Source organism: Periplaneta americana, chromosome 11, assembly GCF_040183065.1.
Source record: "Periplaneta americana isolate PAMFEO1 chromosome 11, P.americana_PAMFEO1_priV1, whole genome shotgun sequence".
Taxonomy (NCBI): Eukaryota; Metazoa; Arthropoda; class Insecta; order Blattodea; family Blattidae; genus Periplaneta; species Periplaneta americana.
In genome coordinates this window covers 78,668,695-78,686,367 of record NC_091127.1, presented here as the reverse complement: position 1 = coordinate 78,686,367, position 17,673 = coordinate 78,668,695, and the positions used below count along the sequence as shown (strand labels likewise).

The 17,673-nt window shown below is 36.8% G+C and overlaps 1 protein-coding gene across 4 annotated transcripts in view; it reads left to right on the top strand.

Annotated features, from left to right (window-relative positions):
• The first annotated feature begins 675 nt into the window (after nucleotides 1-675).
• Nucleotides 676-17,673, top strand: part of LOC138709116 (fibronectin type 3 and ankyrin repeat domains protein 1-like) — a 101,212-nt gene continuing 84,214 nt past the window's right edge. The window contains exons 1-3 of one of the 4 annotated variants that reach the window (XM_069839648.1): nucleotides 3,951-4,080; nucleotides 6,268-6,402; nucleotides 12,412-12,607. In XM_069839648.1, the coding sequence (XP_069695749.1) occupies nucleotides 12,423-12,607 (185 nt within the window). In that variant the 5' untranslated portion in view covers nucleotides 3,951-4,080; nucleotides 6,268-6,402; nucleotides 12,412-12,422. Of the gene's footprint in view, nucleotides 801-3,931; nucleotides 4,081-6,267; nucleotides 6,403-12,411; nucleotides 12,608-17,673 lie in introns of those variants that run through there. The other 3 variants (XM_069839649.1, XM_069839647.1, XM_069839650.1) reach the window with 3 other exon arrangements.

The following is a 17,673-nucleotide window of genomic DNA, read 5'->3' as shown; positions in this document are numbered from 1 at the left end:
ACCACTGCGAGTCCGAATCCATGAGAGCGTCTCTGTATGAGATACACCAGGGCTCGTGAGGAAGGTGTAGATATTTAATTTATTAATTAGGATGTTGGCACTGAACAACATGGTAGGCTATACAAATCCCTGCTAAACGTCGAGTTAATATCTTCATAAATTTCTGATTTTTATGGTACTAATTCTTTTTGATTACGTTCAAGACACTTTCTGTGCCTTTTGGTATTGCACTGCTTTTCAGTGCATTGTTCTTATCACTTTTACGTTTATTTTACATAATTTTTATGTAATGTTGTCTATATTGACAGTGAAAATATTAGTTCAAATATCTTCAACTGTGCCCTTCAATATTACACGCTTGGGCGTCTTACCTAAGGCATTTTACCTCTGCAATGAGCCACAAAGATGTAGTTATTCAAATAATACAACTAGTAAGAGCAGTGATCGATAAGACTATTCACTGTGACTGCGTCCCGATTTTAAATTTCTAGAGGAAGAGAGCAGAGGATGCGTAACTATTTTGTATACGAACGTACATGTATTCCTCAAATTACATGCGCCCTTGGGGATTCCTATGACTTCTTCCACCCCACCCCCATGTTGTGATGTTGTCCGTATTTGCAAACAGTGTGAATAAATTGTTGCATCACAGTGATATTCACTTTCCTTTACGTCAGAATGGTCATGGCGATAGAAGTCAACGTGTTGTGCGTCCCACGCTCGTGAGTCGGTGCAGTTGTCATGGAGACAATCTGTTTGCAAACACGGCGCCATGTCAGCTGTGCACCACTGCGAGGCAGGTGAGTTGGGACACAAATTGTTGTTCGTAAAATAATTCCAAATGAGGGAAATATTTGTTTTAATGTTGATATATATTGATGTTGATGACTGATGAGTAATGAAGCAATTTTGGAGTAATCAAGAAATCAGAAGGTAATTAGTAATTCATATTAGGAATAAGTTTTTAATTCGTTAGTGACAATGATGTACAAAACACTTGTTACTTTTCAGTCTTAACTAATGTGGTGATGAATTTTATGCCCATTTTTGTTCCGATAAGTTTTGTTAATTTAACAATATTTTCTTTAAGTCCGTCATAAACTTATCTTATATAATAAAATAATTATTATATATTTGATTATTATTATATAAGATAATATATAATAATTATTTTATTATATAAGATAAGTTTATGACGGACTTAAAGAAAATATTGTTATAATGTTTTAATGGTTAGTAGTACGTGAAAGTTATATTTCTCGTTTTGCTCATATATTTGTGAAAGTTTTCTTAAAAATATTAATTAATACTGTCATTTATATTGACTTTCTTAAAATTCAGAATGGTTACTTATTTATTTGTCTTAAACATCATAATCGATTTAAGAATTGTTTGAATAGAGGTCGTCAGGAAGAGCAGCACCTCATATTTACATCACACTGTCATGTTCGCGGAAGATGTAATGTCGAAAATTCATTTCAATTCCCGTTCAGACTTATTTTGTTTCTCTTTAATTTCTTTATTTCGTCATTTCTTCCCTTCTTTAATTTAACATTCATTCGTTCATTCATTTGTTCGTTCATTCGTTCACTTATTCGTTCGTTCATCCGTTCGTTCATTCGTTATTTCTTTTTCCTCATTTCGTTTCGTTCCTTCTTCCTTTCGCCCTACCTTGCTCCATTTGCTTGTTGCTTCCCCCCCCCTCCTTAATTCATTTACTATCTCATTGTACGAAATATTTACGAAAAATTACAGTGATACTGAATTCCTGATATGGAGAAAGTTCTTTCGAAAGTATGTTTGTCTATCCGAGTACAGCGATTTCTCCTGACGTATTTGGTCGGATTTTGTTCATATTCAGTGTCTACAAGTCAACTTATGCGGGTATGATGCCCGTCAAATATAATTTTTAGTAAAAAAAAAATAAAATATCTTTTTTAAATTAAACGCTCAACTGTAAGAATAGCCGACGATGATTTTTTGTAATTTTCTTATATGATTTATAAAATTATAGTAAACTGATACATGAGACAGGCGAGCTAGTTTTATCTGAGAAATAATTTTTCTAAAAAAAAAATTAATAATTAGTTATATAGTGAAACTTCCCAAAAACGGTCACTACTAGGGGAGAAATGTCCGTTATTAAGAAGTGACCGTTATTTAGAAAATAGTATCAAACTCGTTGCCATTCCATATATTCAACACTGTACGAGTACGCACCAGGGTTTAAGCTATAAAATAAATAATTGTCGCAAAAATATACAAATGAAAAATCATGTTTGTGCAAATTTTCGAAATGCTTGTGCGCTATTATAATTGTGCAGAAAAATAAAATTAATAATGTACGCAGAAACAAAAAGTTATGTAATTTGTTTCTTGGAGTTTTATTACTTTCAAACCATCTTACCACACTTTAGATAAACTTATGTAAGTAAATCATTAGACGTAGGTATGTTTAGAATCAATTACTGCTGAATTTACATCACATTAAAATACATTATTTTATGAGCACTCTAAACATTGAAATTCTTTACTAGTAGGCCCTTCAAGATTTGTTAGCAGAGTGCTAATTCTTTTTACTGAAAGGCGGTTTCTAATTTCAGTTTTTACAAGATTCATGCAACTAAATCCTCGTTCACAATTTACAGTATGCGATGGAATTATATAAATCAATTAGAAGAATTTGCACGAATTGCACCGGCTCTTTGAAATTAATTCCTGAACATCCATTGCTGAATAGCTTTTTTAACATGTCCATGACATTAGCATTTCATTTAAATTCAGATTAGTTCAAACATATCTCTGATTTCATTTTCTCCATTACCATCTTCGTTTCTGAAGTCCAATGTGGTTGTCGCATTTTTGCACATTTACATCCAAAGTTTGTTGCACTTTTAGAAGTCGAGTAGTAAAATGCGACAAATGCGACTGTGTCTTAAACCCTGGTACTTACTAATTCATATGAATTTACTGTATATCCTTACACAATGCAAGATATTACCGTACAAAGTTTTGAAAAAATGAAATACTTTTCTGAACATATAACATAAACTGTACTGTACATTACAATGAGCATTAAAGAAAATTTATTATTGAAGCTCTGAATTGACAAACATGCCAAATCCATTGAAGTAAATTTTTCAGGGGGGAAAAAACTGTAAGCTTATATGCTTGCAATGTGAGTATTGAAATACATATTTGTATGATTCCAAAACACAGGCTTAGAGTCGGACTTAGAATATTATTTTTTTACATGATGGTAGTCTATGCAAAATACAACATATGTCAAGTAAAAAAATCAAATTCGGTAAATTTTGGATTTGGAATGTTTGTCAATTCAGGCCTTCATTTTTTGTTTGCTTTATGCAATTCTTGTACATTTTAACATATAACATAAACTGTAGCCTACTATACATTGCTATAGTACATTTTATTTTCAAAATGTATTTCTTAAAAGGGTGAGTCACTTGATTTGCCTGTCCGCTAGTCAGAAGGTAATCGTACCAAGAATTGCTTTTTGAGACTGTCCGCGTTCGTTAAGAATGTCTGTCATTGGGAATATTTTGTTCCATAAGAATATGTGTATTTCTTCAGGGACTTTATAAGATGTCCGTTATAAAGAGATGCCCGCTCTTTAGAAATGTACGTTACGGGAAGTTTCACTGTGGTTATTTATAGTTATGCTTGCAATTTATCAAAATCCATACTACTAACATGAGCAGGTAGAACAAGGGAAGGCTCTTATCCCTGTATTACTGGGAGTTAAAAGTGCGAGTAACAGAAATATTTGTTAAGGTACTCGTCCACGGAGATAGTTTTGTGTCCTTTGCAATGAATTTCCAGCGCAAGGTCACTATTTCACCTGTGTAAACTGCACAGCGAACTGCTAGATTGCAGAGGCTATGAGGAAAAAGCGCACAAATGTCCTTTGACATTCAATACGATACGTTCACAGCGATGAGGAAAGTCTTCTGGCAAGATCAGGTTAAATATTATTGCAACCACAGCAAGTCTTCTGTACGCTACTAGATTTCCCATTGTGTTTATTGAAGGAAAACTACAGAAGAGATAGAAAATACTGTAAGTATTGATATAAATGATAATATAAACTGTATTATTTATATCATGTAGGACCCAAATCTTCATTATTTATTATAGTAGCCTTATATATACAGTATATATAATTATATTTATGATTTACATCAATACACTCACAGGTTCGGGCGTTTAGCCTCGCTCTGTGCGCTACTGAGCGTTTAACTCTCAATGGGAGAGGCAGTATTTTCTATGATGCACACAGTTGCATGCGTGATTGAGCCTTCAAGTATTATGCAACCAAGCTCGGAATAGGATCGGTGAGTTTGGGAACTATGACCCTCGTACACTTGCATTCTGGCCGTCAGCCCTCTCGCTCGCTATAGTAGCGCCTCCAATCCGTCCTATTTCGTGCTTGGTTGAATAATACGAGTAGGCCTATTAAGAATACAGATTTCTGTCTAGTGACGTTCCTTACAAACTACTAATATATTTTAGCATCTAAGTTTTAAATGTCAATTCTAGTGTATGATAAACAAATATTATAAATGATTACAGCTGTTTTACGTAAATTTGTGTAAAATTAATAAGATTACAAACAAACTTGGGATAAGTTAATTTATATGTGCATTCTTTTTATTACTAAAAATGTACTAACAAATATAAATGACATTCGGGAGGAAATTAAACGTAGAATAAATGTGGGAAATGCCTGTTATTATTCGGTTGAGAAGCTTTTGTCATCCAGTCTACTCTCAAAAAACCTGAAAGTTAGAATTTATAAAACAGTTATATTAGGCCTACTAGTTGTTCTATATGGTTATGAAACTTGGACTCTCACTTTTAGGGAGGAACAGAGGTTAAGGGTGTTCGAGAATAAGGTGCTTAGGAAAATATTTGGGGCTAAGAAGGATGAAGTTACATGAGAATGGAGAAAGTTACACAACGTAGAACTGCACGCATTGTATTCTTCACCTGACATAATTAGGAACTCGGCAGAACATGTAGCACGTATAAGTGAATCCAGAAATGCGTATCGTCGGCTTAGAGTGTAAACCTGCTAACCGCCAAAAAGAAAATTTTACAAGGGAAGCAAAAAACTAAGTAGTTTAAATTAACTCTGAAACTTTAGGCCCAAAACCAAAGAAAAGGTGGCATTTGTACCTGTACTTTGGATTTGGTCCTAAAGTTTCAGAATTAATTTAAACTCAGTTTTTTGCTTCCCTTTATTTTTGGTGGTTAGCAGGTTTACACTCTAAGCCGACGATATAGAGTGTTAGTTGAGCGGCCGTAGGAAAAAATACCTTTGGGGAGACCGACACGTAGATGGGAGGATAATGTAAAAATGGATTTGAGAGAGGTGGAATATGATGGTAGAGACTGGATTAATCTTGCTTAGGTTAGGGATCGATGGCTGGTTCATTTAAGTGCGATAATGAACCTCCGGGTTCTTTAAAAGCCATTTGCAAGTAAGTTCTTTTTCTTAAGTTTATTTATACACGCTTTAACAACTGTGGTCCTATCGCGAATTTAGGATTTGTAGATATATCAGTAGCTAGGCCATTGTCACAATTGTTGAATTCCTATTTCTATTGTGTGTTGTAGATGGATTATGTTCATGTAAGTGACTTTAGATTTTTGATTCTATGTTTATAATATTGGTGATTGAGGTGGTGATGAATCATACTATGTAAATTTCCTATTTGGAATTTACCTTTGTGACTGAGGCAAATCATGAAAATCCCCAGTCGGATTGGCCCGCCACTGGTTTTGAAACCTGGACCTCCCGAATGCGAGTCTCAGACATTACCGTCTGAGCTAACTCGCTCGGTAATTTATGTGGTTTTAAATAACAGTTGAAGAAAATAAAAACTATAAATATTAATATCATTAGCAGCATGATAAAGGCACTGAATTGTTACGAAATGCATAAAACGTATACTGAGAAAGTACAGTCGTAACACGCGTTTAGTGGGGAGATCCGGCCGCTCTCTCGTACGGGAGGAAAACGAATCGGCGTTGAAGGCGGTGATTTAGGCTTATAGACCCACACAAATAATGCACCGGTGAGAAATAATAAGAAAACTTTATGTTGATCTTACATTTAATCAAAACATGTGTTGAAAATGTCGTCTGTCTTTCTAACTGCAAGAATCACATCGGTGTAGAAAATTCTGAAACACCTTATGCAATTCTCTATTTGTAATTTCTCTGTTTTAAATTCCTCCACAGATAAAAATCACAAACATTTAAATCCAAGGAACAAGCTGGCGAACGTCCTCGAATAATTACGAGATCATCAGATACTTTTTGTAATGCTTCTAACGATATAGCGGCTGTACGTGTAGTGGAGTTATCCTGCTGGAAGTAAGCATAATGTTTTTCATCTTCAGTCAATATTGCAAAAGAAAAAAAGGTTGCAGTAAGTCTCACTGTTTTATAAATTCTAACTTTCAGGTTTTTGAGAGCAGAGTGGATGACAAAAGCTTCTCAACCGTATAATAACAGGCATTTCCCATATTTATTCTGCGTTTAATTTCCTCCCGAGTATCATTTATATTTTTTAGTACATTAATTGTTAATAACAAACGAAACGCACGTATAAATTATCCCAAGTTGTATGTAATCTTATTAATTTTACACGAATTTACGTAAAACAGCTACCCATATCTGTAATCATTTATAATATTATTTGTTTATCATACACTCAAATAACGTTGTGAGTCGACTGTATCGTAAAAGAAAATGGGGCCAATTACTCTGCGTGCAGTAAAGCCGCTCCACACACCGACTTTCTGATCGTGAAGAGCAATTTCATGCACTAAATGAGGATTTTCAGTGTCCCAGTGTCTTGTGTTCTGAGAGTAGTCATAACCGCTTAAATTGAACTAAACTTCGCCCGTCGTTATTAATTGAGATGAATCAACAGTACCGTCACAAAAATTCACGCCAGTGCATTGGCTGGATTCTCTTTCTGTAATCGATGAACCACTGTCAGTCTATAAGGACAGAAATGTATCATTTCCAGTCCTCTTTGTGACATTCGCATTCTTGTGCTAATCGACATGTGAAGATTTCCTAGAACTTACATATTCTTGCCTCAATATCTGTAAGTTTCTCCGATGTGATCTTGCGTTCAGAAAGGCGAGCATCATTTTTAACATTTGCTTTGACAAAAGTAAGATCAACATAACGTTTCCTTAGTACCTCTTTCCGGCGCATTGTTTATACGAGATTATAGGCTTAAATCACCACTAGAGATGAACAAAACTAACTGCCGCTTCTCTCGCTGTGTTCGTTGCATTTCTCTTTCGAGTCTCGTCTCGTCATTCTCGTGCGCTTCGAGTCTCGCTCATCATTCTCGAAATAGCATTTGGTCGGCGCGGAAAGATTTCGTAACTTTGAACAACATACATAGTTGAAATAAATAACATTGGAGATGTTCATTGATACAAAAAAGACAAAACAAAACGGTATCATAGTTATCAAAATGTTCTGGTTCTTTTTTTAAATTATGTTTATTTAACGACGCTCGCAACTGCAGAGGATATATCAGCGTCGCCGGTGTGTCGGAATTTTGTCCCGCAGGAGTTCTTTTACATGTCAGTAAATCTACAGGCAAGAGCCTGTCGCATTTAAGCACACTTAAATGTCATCGACCTGGGCCGGGATCGAACCCGCAACCTCGAGCAGAGAAGGCCAGCGCTATACCGACTACGCTACCGAGGCCGACATTCTGGGTCTATTATCAGATATTACCTATGGTTATATAAATAGAAAAAAATTCTCAAATAAATTTACATTTTTAAGAAACATAGAACAAAACGTTAAATAAAAATATTTTTTTACTTGAGATTGTGTGCTTAATCTCAAACATACGAAAAAAAAAATCCCAGCATTTTAATAAGAGCCTAGTAATTAAATAAAGATTGGGAAACGGATTATTATACACTGAAAGGTAGAGATGATGTATGAAATAGGTTACTTGATTATTTATACATATATAACAGTTGCCAAAACACATAAAAGTTCAGTCTGGTATAAACAACAGTGACGATTCAAGGCTGCTTTACGTTCGAGAGTTGATCACACCCGAAGTCCCGATGTCTTGAACATTGGTTTACAAGCAGTCACTGACATAGGCAATACTGTCGTGCGGGTTTTCGGCTTTGCGGGCGCTTTAGTCTTGCTTTCTCGATCGTCGTTCAACTCTAATCACCACCATTCACCGTTGATTTGTTTACTTCCGTGCGAGAGCAGTAGGATCTCCCCACTAAACACATGCGTTACGACCAGTTATGATGCCGATAAGTTGTATATGCCGAGCGCTGTATGCCTATGTTATGTGACTTTCGTAACACTGTATTTTCTTTCTTTATTTCTTTACACTTTTGTGTCTTCCCTTTCTTGAACTTTTGTATATTTATTTGTTTGATAGGTTCTTTGTTTGTTTCATCTCGTCTTTATCTTGTATCTAAATTTCTTCAATTCTTTCTCTTTTACCTGCACTTTCTCTAGCTTTATTTTTCATTTTTTCTATTCTTATTAGTTTTCTCTCTTTTTGTCATTTCCCTTTCTTTATTTTCCTCTCTTTACCTCTTCCATTCTTATTTTTTCTTCATTTCTTCTCTTGTCTTTTCTTTTCTTGCTTCTTTCTTTCTTACAACTTAGTTTTTTCTTTTGTTCATTTTTTTGTTTTGTATTTCGTTTGTTTTTCCTTCTTTCACTCTTCATTCTTTCTTTTCTTTTTGTTCTTTTTACATTTTTCTTGTCTCTTTTCCTTTCCGTAGTTTTCCTCAGTATATGTTGACTAGTTCTTAACAGTAATTTCAAATTGAATAAACAGTTTTCTTGAGAGCTCCTTCCTAGTAATGTGGTGTTGTTCACCACTTCTGTTCTTTTGCCTTTCCCCGACATCTTTTCCGCAGTTTTGTACTTCATATATATTCTTAATCATTTGCTGGTAGTTCTGTTATATGCTATCAGAGTGCGTGGTGTTTTCTTTATTTTGTTTTTTTTTATTATTTTTCTTTTTTCTTAATAGGGTGCGTTAGTTTACTTTATTCCACCTATCATATTTGTTATTTCTTTTTACTCTGAGAGCTGCCGTCTCATTGGCTGATTTGTATATAACGGCTCCTGACTTCCGGGTTGTTCGTCCCGGGGGTAGAGATCGGAGCGAGTACGCCAGGGGGGTTTCGAGGATACTTCGGTGGTGAGCGGACCTTGATGTGGCAGTGGCCGCAGTCCGGGGCGTATGGGGCGCCTCGTTACCTATGGAGGGTGATAGCACTCATCTCGGCGGTTGATGGCTGATTACATCGGGAGATCGACGCACGCGGTGTGTCTGTATTGCCAGACACCAAATTTCGTAAGGATATTCAGCCTTCAATATGGTATCGTCGATATATTCGCCGCGAGTTCTGCAAGCTAAGGAGTTCGTCCTTGGTGCCGGTGATTGGAGCCGGCTTGTTAACTCCAATATTACTATTGATCTACTAGAACTGGCGACTAACATCTTTATTACGGCTTATGCCGTAATATACGCAAGGCTATCACTCTGACTGTAAGTGCTGGATGGAGGTAACTAGTGTGTGTGACCCCAACGTAGGAACTTTAACTCTAGCGCACTACGCCTGGTTATATGTTTTATGGCTTATTGGTGGATTTCCAGTCGGGTTTTTTCAATTTTGGGACTCCGGCGCTGTTTTAGTTAATATTGGGTTGACTCTTTTATGTTAAAATTTTGGCTTTGCATTGTGTAATTTATCCTTATGGTTAGCTTGTCTTATTTATTCAGAGTTGTGGTCAGGGTAATTGTGTTAATTTGGTTAGATTATAAGTTTTTGTAGGTATGGATTTTATAGGATTTAGTTAGGGCAGTCGTACTTGTAAGGGTTATATGAAGTACTAATTTCATTGTTAATCTTTATAGTAATTTGTTATCTAGCGCGCTGGCGCTAAGTCTATTTATGTGGAATATTCGTAATCTGGCTTCAGTTTCTGGTTTTATATTGTATTGGAATAATGTTATCAAATGTGTAAGTGAAGTCAGAATAAAAGGCAGTCATTAATTACCCACTATGGATTCCTTGGCCTCTTATTTATTATTAAGTTATGCGACCACAAATCTAAACCCCACCCCACAGGGTCTCGTTATTTATTAGCGAGTGATGACTACTACTACACCATTATCCACCCCACAGTACCCATTAACCTCCATCACAATATTTCACACACACTCAACTCTCTAATGATACACCACGAATTCGACTGATGGTGCATGTTGATGGAATGTAGGGTTGAATAAATTACACTCCTAAAATTAGCTGACAAGGGAACTGTTAATGAGCTCATGTCGAAACCTCCCTTCAAATTACGTGTATAGTTAGATATTCACATAATATAATATAAAAGTAGCTTCCCTTACTAACTGTAAGAGTGTGAAGACTTAATTGGACAGTTGCGTTAAGACACAACGGCGCGTTCTTGGAGAGAGTTGCTATCCTCCGTGAATCGCAACCTTATAGCTTAATTTTGTCAGGTGTCCCATATTGTACGAGATGTCCTGAATGGAATCCTCAAAAAGAAGTCAAAAGACGGCAAAAGTTTTATTTTATTCTTTTCACGTAGTGTTTGTACGGATATCTTGTTTTAGAATTATGATAAGAATCAGTCACTCTTTTTTTTATCATTAAATGTCTTTAGGAACATGATATCAAAACAAATAGGCCTAAACCTAAACCTCTAGCTGCCTCTACATCAGTTAAAAGTAATTTTATTCCCAAGCAACAGCGTGCATGTTTTTTGGTATAGTAATTAATAAAGTGTTATTGGATTGTGTGTAGTATGTGTAAAGATTTGAAAAGTGTTTCAAGCCAAAATGAGTGATTTTCCTCCGGTTGAAACGAAGAGGGTTTGTTTATATTTAGAAACAGAAAAAATTTATTTAATAATTCATATGAACACAGGCTTTACAATTACACTTTCCCAATCTGAATCCCAGACATTAGTAATCTACCTTCTAGCTTTTAATAATAAAAACAAATTAATGGTTAGTATTTAATATAACTTTAATGGTGTAAATGGTGTAAGAGAAAGGCAATTTTTCCTTATACTGTGTTTTAACATTCTATTATATGCTCTGAAATGACGCTCATAGATTTCTCTCTCTCTCTCTCTCTCTCTCTCTCTCTCTCACTCACTCACTCACTCACTCACTCACTCACTCACTCACTCACAAATTCGTAATATTTTTGTCGAGTTAAATTTACAACCCTGATATAGCTGCCTCAGCTGAGTGAACATTATATACTCAAAGCGAGGGTTACTAATATTCAAGCCTCGATTTCGCAACCCTAAAGTTAAAATATAAGTTTGGAAATTTATCTTTTGAAGAGGTGGAGAAGTTCAAATATCTGGGAGCAACAGTAACAAATATAAATGATACTCGGGAGGAAATTAAACACATAATAAATATGGGAAATGCGTGTTATTATTCGGTTGAGAAACTTTTATCATCCAGTCTGCTGTCGAAAAATCTGAAAGTTAGAATTTATAAAACAGTTATATTACCGGTTGTTCTGTACGGTTGTGAAACTTGGATTCTCACTTTGAGAGAGGAACAGAGACTACGGGTGTTTGAGAATAAGATTCTTAGGAAAATATTTGGGGCTAAGAGGGATGAAGTTACAGGAGAATAGAGAAAGTTACACAACACAGAATTGCACGCATTGTATTCTTCACCTGACATAATTAGGAACATTAAATCCAGACGTTTGAGATGGGCAGGGCATATAGCACGTATGGGCGAATCCAGAAATGCATATAGAGTGTTAGTTGGGCGGCCGGAGGGAAAAAGACCTTTAGGGAGGCCGAGACATAGATGGGAAGATAATATTAAAATGGATTTGAGGGAGGTGGGATATGATGATAGAGAATGGATTAATTTTGCTCAGGATAGGGACCAATGGCGGGCTTATGTGAGGGAGGCAATGAACCTCCGGGTTCCTTAAAAGCCAGTAAGTAAGTAAGTAAGTAAGTAAGTAAGTAAAGTTAGTATGGGGAGTTTTTTGTATCTATTCATTTAGGGCCGTATTCATAGACATTCTTAGCGCGGGCTTCCGGTGGATGATCAGCGAACTAACGTTTTTCGTATTCATAAACCAGTGTTAGCGATATGATATGATATGAACCTGTACAAGTAACCAGTCGATAGCCGGGACTAGTTTAGCATGCTCGTAGCGCGGGCTAGCGAAATGTCTATAAATACGGCCCTTAGAGATCAAGAGGGAAGGTTTCGTAATGAGCTCATTGACAGTTATCTTGTAAGTTTAGGTATTTTCGTAATTATATTATGTTATTGTCACTCGTTAGCATACTGAAGCATGGCGATTTCTCCGCCGAAGCTGCGAACCGTGTGTTCGACTCGCTCCTCCATAACACTATCCTGGGATGAGACTGATGAATCTTGTAGAGACGACGCTAAAACGGAAGAAGAAGACGAAGATAAGAGACCGCAGTACACGCTCCAGATGAAGGACAGGATAGAGGGGTGGCGTCCTGTTTACTGGTAAGCTACAACAATATTTCTACAGGAAGCGTGAAGAACCGGGTAAGTCTCCAAAAGTAAATTTTAAAGGAGGAAGAAAACAAAGTTCACAAGAGTCTCCTAAATCGTGTAATTAATTTGGAGAATTGAAATCCTGCATAAATATATATATTCACATATTGGCAATCAAAAGGAAATGTTTACAGTTATCTACCACTAAAGGTTCTTGGCTTAAAGTGACTTGCCCAGTTTTCTCGTCTATTGTTAAATTCTTACAGGGACTTACATATTTATGTACAAATTTTAAAAAAAAATCATTATTTACGTATATACATAAACATACGTTTTAATTATTATTTCACTACTTTTCAAAATATTGAATAATATAGTATAAGGACTTTTGCATAATACAATAATGTCTTCTAAGGCATTTACAAAACCTTTTATTATTACACATGTCATTTGGTATTTTCTGCATCTGCATCCAGTTCCTCCAAGTCCGGGTCAATATTGGGAATGTTGTCAACTTTCAAGTTCTTGTAGAAGTCATGGAAGACATTGTCTTTCAGTGGTAGAGGTTCCAAGATGTTCTTGTCCTTTTCAGCACTGATATAAACAGGACCCTCATGAATCATAGGCAGTGATGTGGGTAATGTACTTCTGCCACGTCTGCGGATAGATAGTTCTCGGAAAGATTATTTCTTGGAGAGAGAACTCTTGAAAAATATTTTCACTGTCTCTCGAGTGTATTTCAGCCAGTGAGTGTTGGTCCACAGAAATTTATTAACTCCTGTATCAAATTTCTTCATTAGGTAGGGCCCACTTGTTTTCGTCAAGGAATTGAAGTCTAGAAAATGTTGTCCCTCCATCACAAATACTTTGAATGGCTTCTTACGTTTGCAAGACCTCACGAGCTGATTACAATCATTTGGATGTTTTATTTTCATCCCTGTCCTCTTCTTTTCTCTCTCGATAGCTGCATGGTCTGCATCGCACTCCATATGCGTATGCCCACTCACAAGAACTTGTGGTGATTTTGTACGGATGTTAGAGCTTGTCAATAACAAAAGAAAACATACTGTAGCTGCCACAATACTGTTTTTGTTCTGTCCCCGGCAAGAGTCGGAATAAAATGTGATCTCTTCTACATGACCCGGCAATTTCAAAATAAACTGATAGAGACGGGAACCTATTTGATTAGCCCCTCTTCCAGACGTGGTTTCATTCCACATAAAACATGTAGCTTCGTTGGTGACTAGATTGTGGACTGTCAGATTGTCTTTTATAAAAGGAAACTGATGTTGTAAGGTAAGGTGTCTGTAGGCACTGCTGCAAATCAAAGGCTAACACAGCTTTTCTGTCATCTTTCTGAGCCACTTCCTTATCATGTCTCTTGGCTTCATATGACTCCTCCGCAGCCTTGTGGTGGGTATCTCGTTCTTGTATTGCAGAGTCCTGCCAAAGTGTTGATCTTCATTTTTAGTACATCACATTTGTAACAAATGTCTTGTTTAGCTTTTTTCAATTCCAGATCAAGTTCATTGAACATCTAGAATAAATTTTCAGTGAAACAGGATTTTTAGTACAGTCCTTGTACAAATCATACATCTTTGATATATTAAGGTCAGAGGACAGAAACCGCTTAGAATTTCTATTTCGCCAATAATGACTCTCATAGCTAGGGAAGGAGAGAATATGACTTTCTGCACACTGTAAATCTTCCAATTTTGTTTTGTTTGCAGGAGCAAACTTTCCTCTGCCATCAGGTGCAATAATTCCAGAAAAAGATTCCTTCTTCTTACTAGCTACCCGTTCAATCAAACCGGTTGTTTCCCCAAATGTTCTACGAAAGCATTCCCTGCAGATGGGCTGATTATTGCCTTGAATTATAATTTCGTATTTACAAGCTATTTTCCTTAACTTCGCGTTATCTTCAACCACACGATGAGTCTCTGGTTTACTAATTGTTATTAATGAGGAAATATATCTGACCCTGTTATCATGATTACCAATAGTCCAATATTCCTCAAAACACTTATGGCGATCTTCTTCCATAAACTTTTCCAGACACTTCACTCGGTATGATTTAAGGGGAAGCATTTCCCTTGCTTTCACTTCCTTCCCTTTTTCTGATACGTAGGATTTTCCTTTATTCCTCAATTCTTTGTTAATTTGTCTCTCCTTCCTAGTTCTTTTCTTCTGAATGGCAGCATCTGGCTCAGAATTTCCGGACTGCTGTTCCTGATCGTTGTTGAGTACATTGGTGTCTTCAGAATTTTCTTCCTCCTCACTCTCATCCATTGCGGTGTAAAATTACTGATTTTTGCTATGTCTTCATCAGGGTGGTAGTCTGGACCTTTTACACTATCATCGGAATCGAAATCTACAGGCTCAGTACAATCATTTACATCTGGTCCAAATATATTGAGTAGATCTTCACTGCATGATGAGCCAGTGGAAATGTACCTAAAAATAAGAGTCCTAAAGTTGTAACACACAGTCCTCGATATGTTTACTTTCAGATAAGCTCATGATTTCAATGTTTTTCACAATAATGAAAGAATGAATGTCGAACTTACACCTGATAATTTGTAACTATTTTTTTGCTTTAATCGGATTTTAATTTATGTTTTGTCTTCTAAGTTTCTTTATGCTTACAAGTTGCACATGAGCCGCATATTGAATATCAGTCGATTAAAGCGGAGTTTCCAACTTTTTGAGTGTCACGGACTCCTTAACGTTCATACTCAAATTTGGTTCAGTTTAAAATGCTTAACTCATAGCCGGAAGCATTCTTGGTGAACTCTGTATCAGAGTAGGGCATAACAAATAAATATTCCAAGATGCTGAGAAAAGCAATAGAAAAAGTTAAAGTTAGGCTTAATAATTGAAATACTATTTGAAAATACATCTTGGCTTGGGAACCGCTTTTGAACCTATCACGGACTCCCTGGGGACCGTGAGACACAGGTATGCGGGCGTGAAGAAGAGAACAAATCAACTTACCGCACTGCTTCTTTCTTGAGACGGAAACTGTAATGTCTATAATAATTAAGTAATTCGACTTACCCGGTTTTTCACGCAACCAAAATGAAGACTTGACAAACGAATAGTGATGAAATTAGACATACATGCTTTTGCTCGTTCGTACTTATAGCAGGTGAATAACAAGCTTAGTCGACTTACCAACAATTATACATCAATTTCTGTTCTACCCGTTATTTCACCATGCTATAACATCTACAATAATTCGTATTAGACTTTCCCGGTTTTCACGTCATAAAACTCGGCACTGGAAATCGATACATGCTAATAACTCATATTTAACAAAAAGTGGACTTACCCGGTTTTTCACGCTTCCTGTTTTATGGGGATTTTTTTTGTCACTCTGAATGATGCCATAATGCGTTAGCTTAGCAGTCAGCCGCGGTATAAGAAACTGACATGGTCATGATCTGAAATCCCACAGAGTGCTGTCGCTGCTGTTTCGTATGTTGTCTTTGATGAAGACTCTGCGTCGTTCTGAAGCGGCATTTCCACTTTTGCAACTGCGCAGGAATTATGAGAGGTAAGCAACAGTTGCCAGTTGAGCCTCGTTCACACTTTTCGAGTAGCTTGAATCAAGTAACTTGATTTAACGAAATTTAAAAGTATGAACTGTTTTCAAGTTGAGTTCAAGTTCAGTAGCAGTTTGAATTCAAGTTCGAAGTGAAGTTGAATCCCTTTATACTTTTTACTTGGCTTGAAACAACTTTAAGAGTATGAACGTCACTTTGATAACTTCAATTCAAGGGCAAAACGTGCGAATTCAGATTGACACCTATTGCAAGCAAAGTAAATTAACAGCTGATTGTTTCTTCTGTTGTACTGGGAAAGTAAAAATAATAGGAAACAATGAGTAGTGGAATAATGACTAAGTATCTGAATTTCTGGAGTTGTATAAAACTCATGAAGGCCTGTGGATTATAGAGACGCCAAAGTATCGTGACAGAAATACAAACGAAGCTGCCAGGAAAGCGTCCATTGAGGAATTGAACAGCAGAGATTTTAACGTGGACATATACAGGGTGTTTAAAAAATACGGGGCATAATTTCAGGTATGTATTTCCCACATATAGACAATCAAAATAGTTCATTACAACATGTGTCCGGAAATGCTTCATTTCCGAGTTATGGCCTTCACAACATTGAAATTCACCGGAACGTTTTTCTTTCCGCAGGTCGTTGTCATTACAGAAGATGTTCAAAATGTCCACCTCCTGCTTGAATACAGACCTCACATCGATGTCCCATTGACCTGCGAACACGATCCCAAACTCCAGGAGTATTGCGTATGTCCTCAGAACTTGCCACAATTCGATTCCGAAGGGATTCCAAATCAGGCACCGGAGACGAATAAACCAATGATTTTAAATGGCCCCACAAGTAGAAATCGAGAGGGTTCAGATCAGGTGAGCGTGGAGGCCAAGCAATTGGGCCACCTCTACCTATCCATCGATCAGGAAACCTTCGATCCAAGTACCGGCGAGCCGTACGACTGAAGTGTGCAGGAGCGCCATCATGCAAGAAATGAATGTGTTGACGATTGATCAGTGGAATGTCTTCTAAAACATGAGGTATGGTTTTTTCCAGGAAGTTTGTGTACGCCTGCCCCGTAAGTCTGTTTACAAGTACATGGGGTCCAACTAATCGATCACCAATGATACCGGTCAACATGTTGAGGGAGAACCGCACCTGGTGATGAGATGGAACAGTTGCACTTGGGTTTTCATACGCCCATACATGCTGATTGTGGAAATTTGTTATGCCATCTCGTGTGAACTGTGCTTCATCTGTAAATAATACTAAGGCAGGAAACTTCGGATTTACACCACACTGCTGCAAGAACCACTGACAGAACCTAACTCGTGCACTGTAATCTGCTGGTGACAGGGCCTGTACACGTTGCAAATGATAAGGATACAATTGATATTCTTTCAACAGTCTCCAGACAGTCGTATGAGGAACATTGACTTGCAACGCTACCCTTCGTGTGCTGATAGAAGGAGTCATGTTCACAGCCTCCAGAATCTCCTCCTGTACTTCTG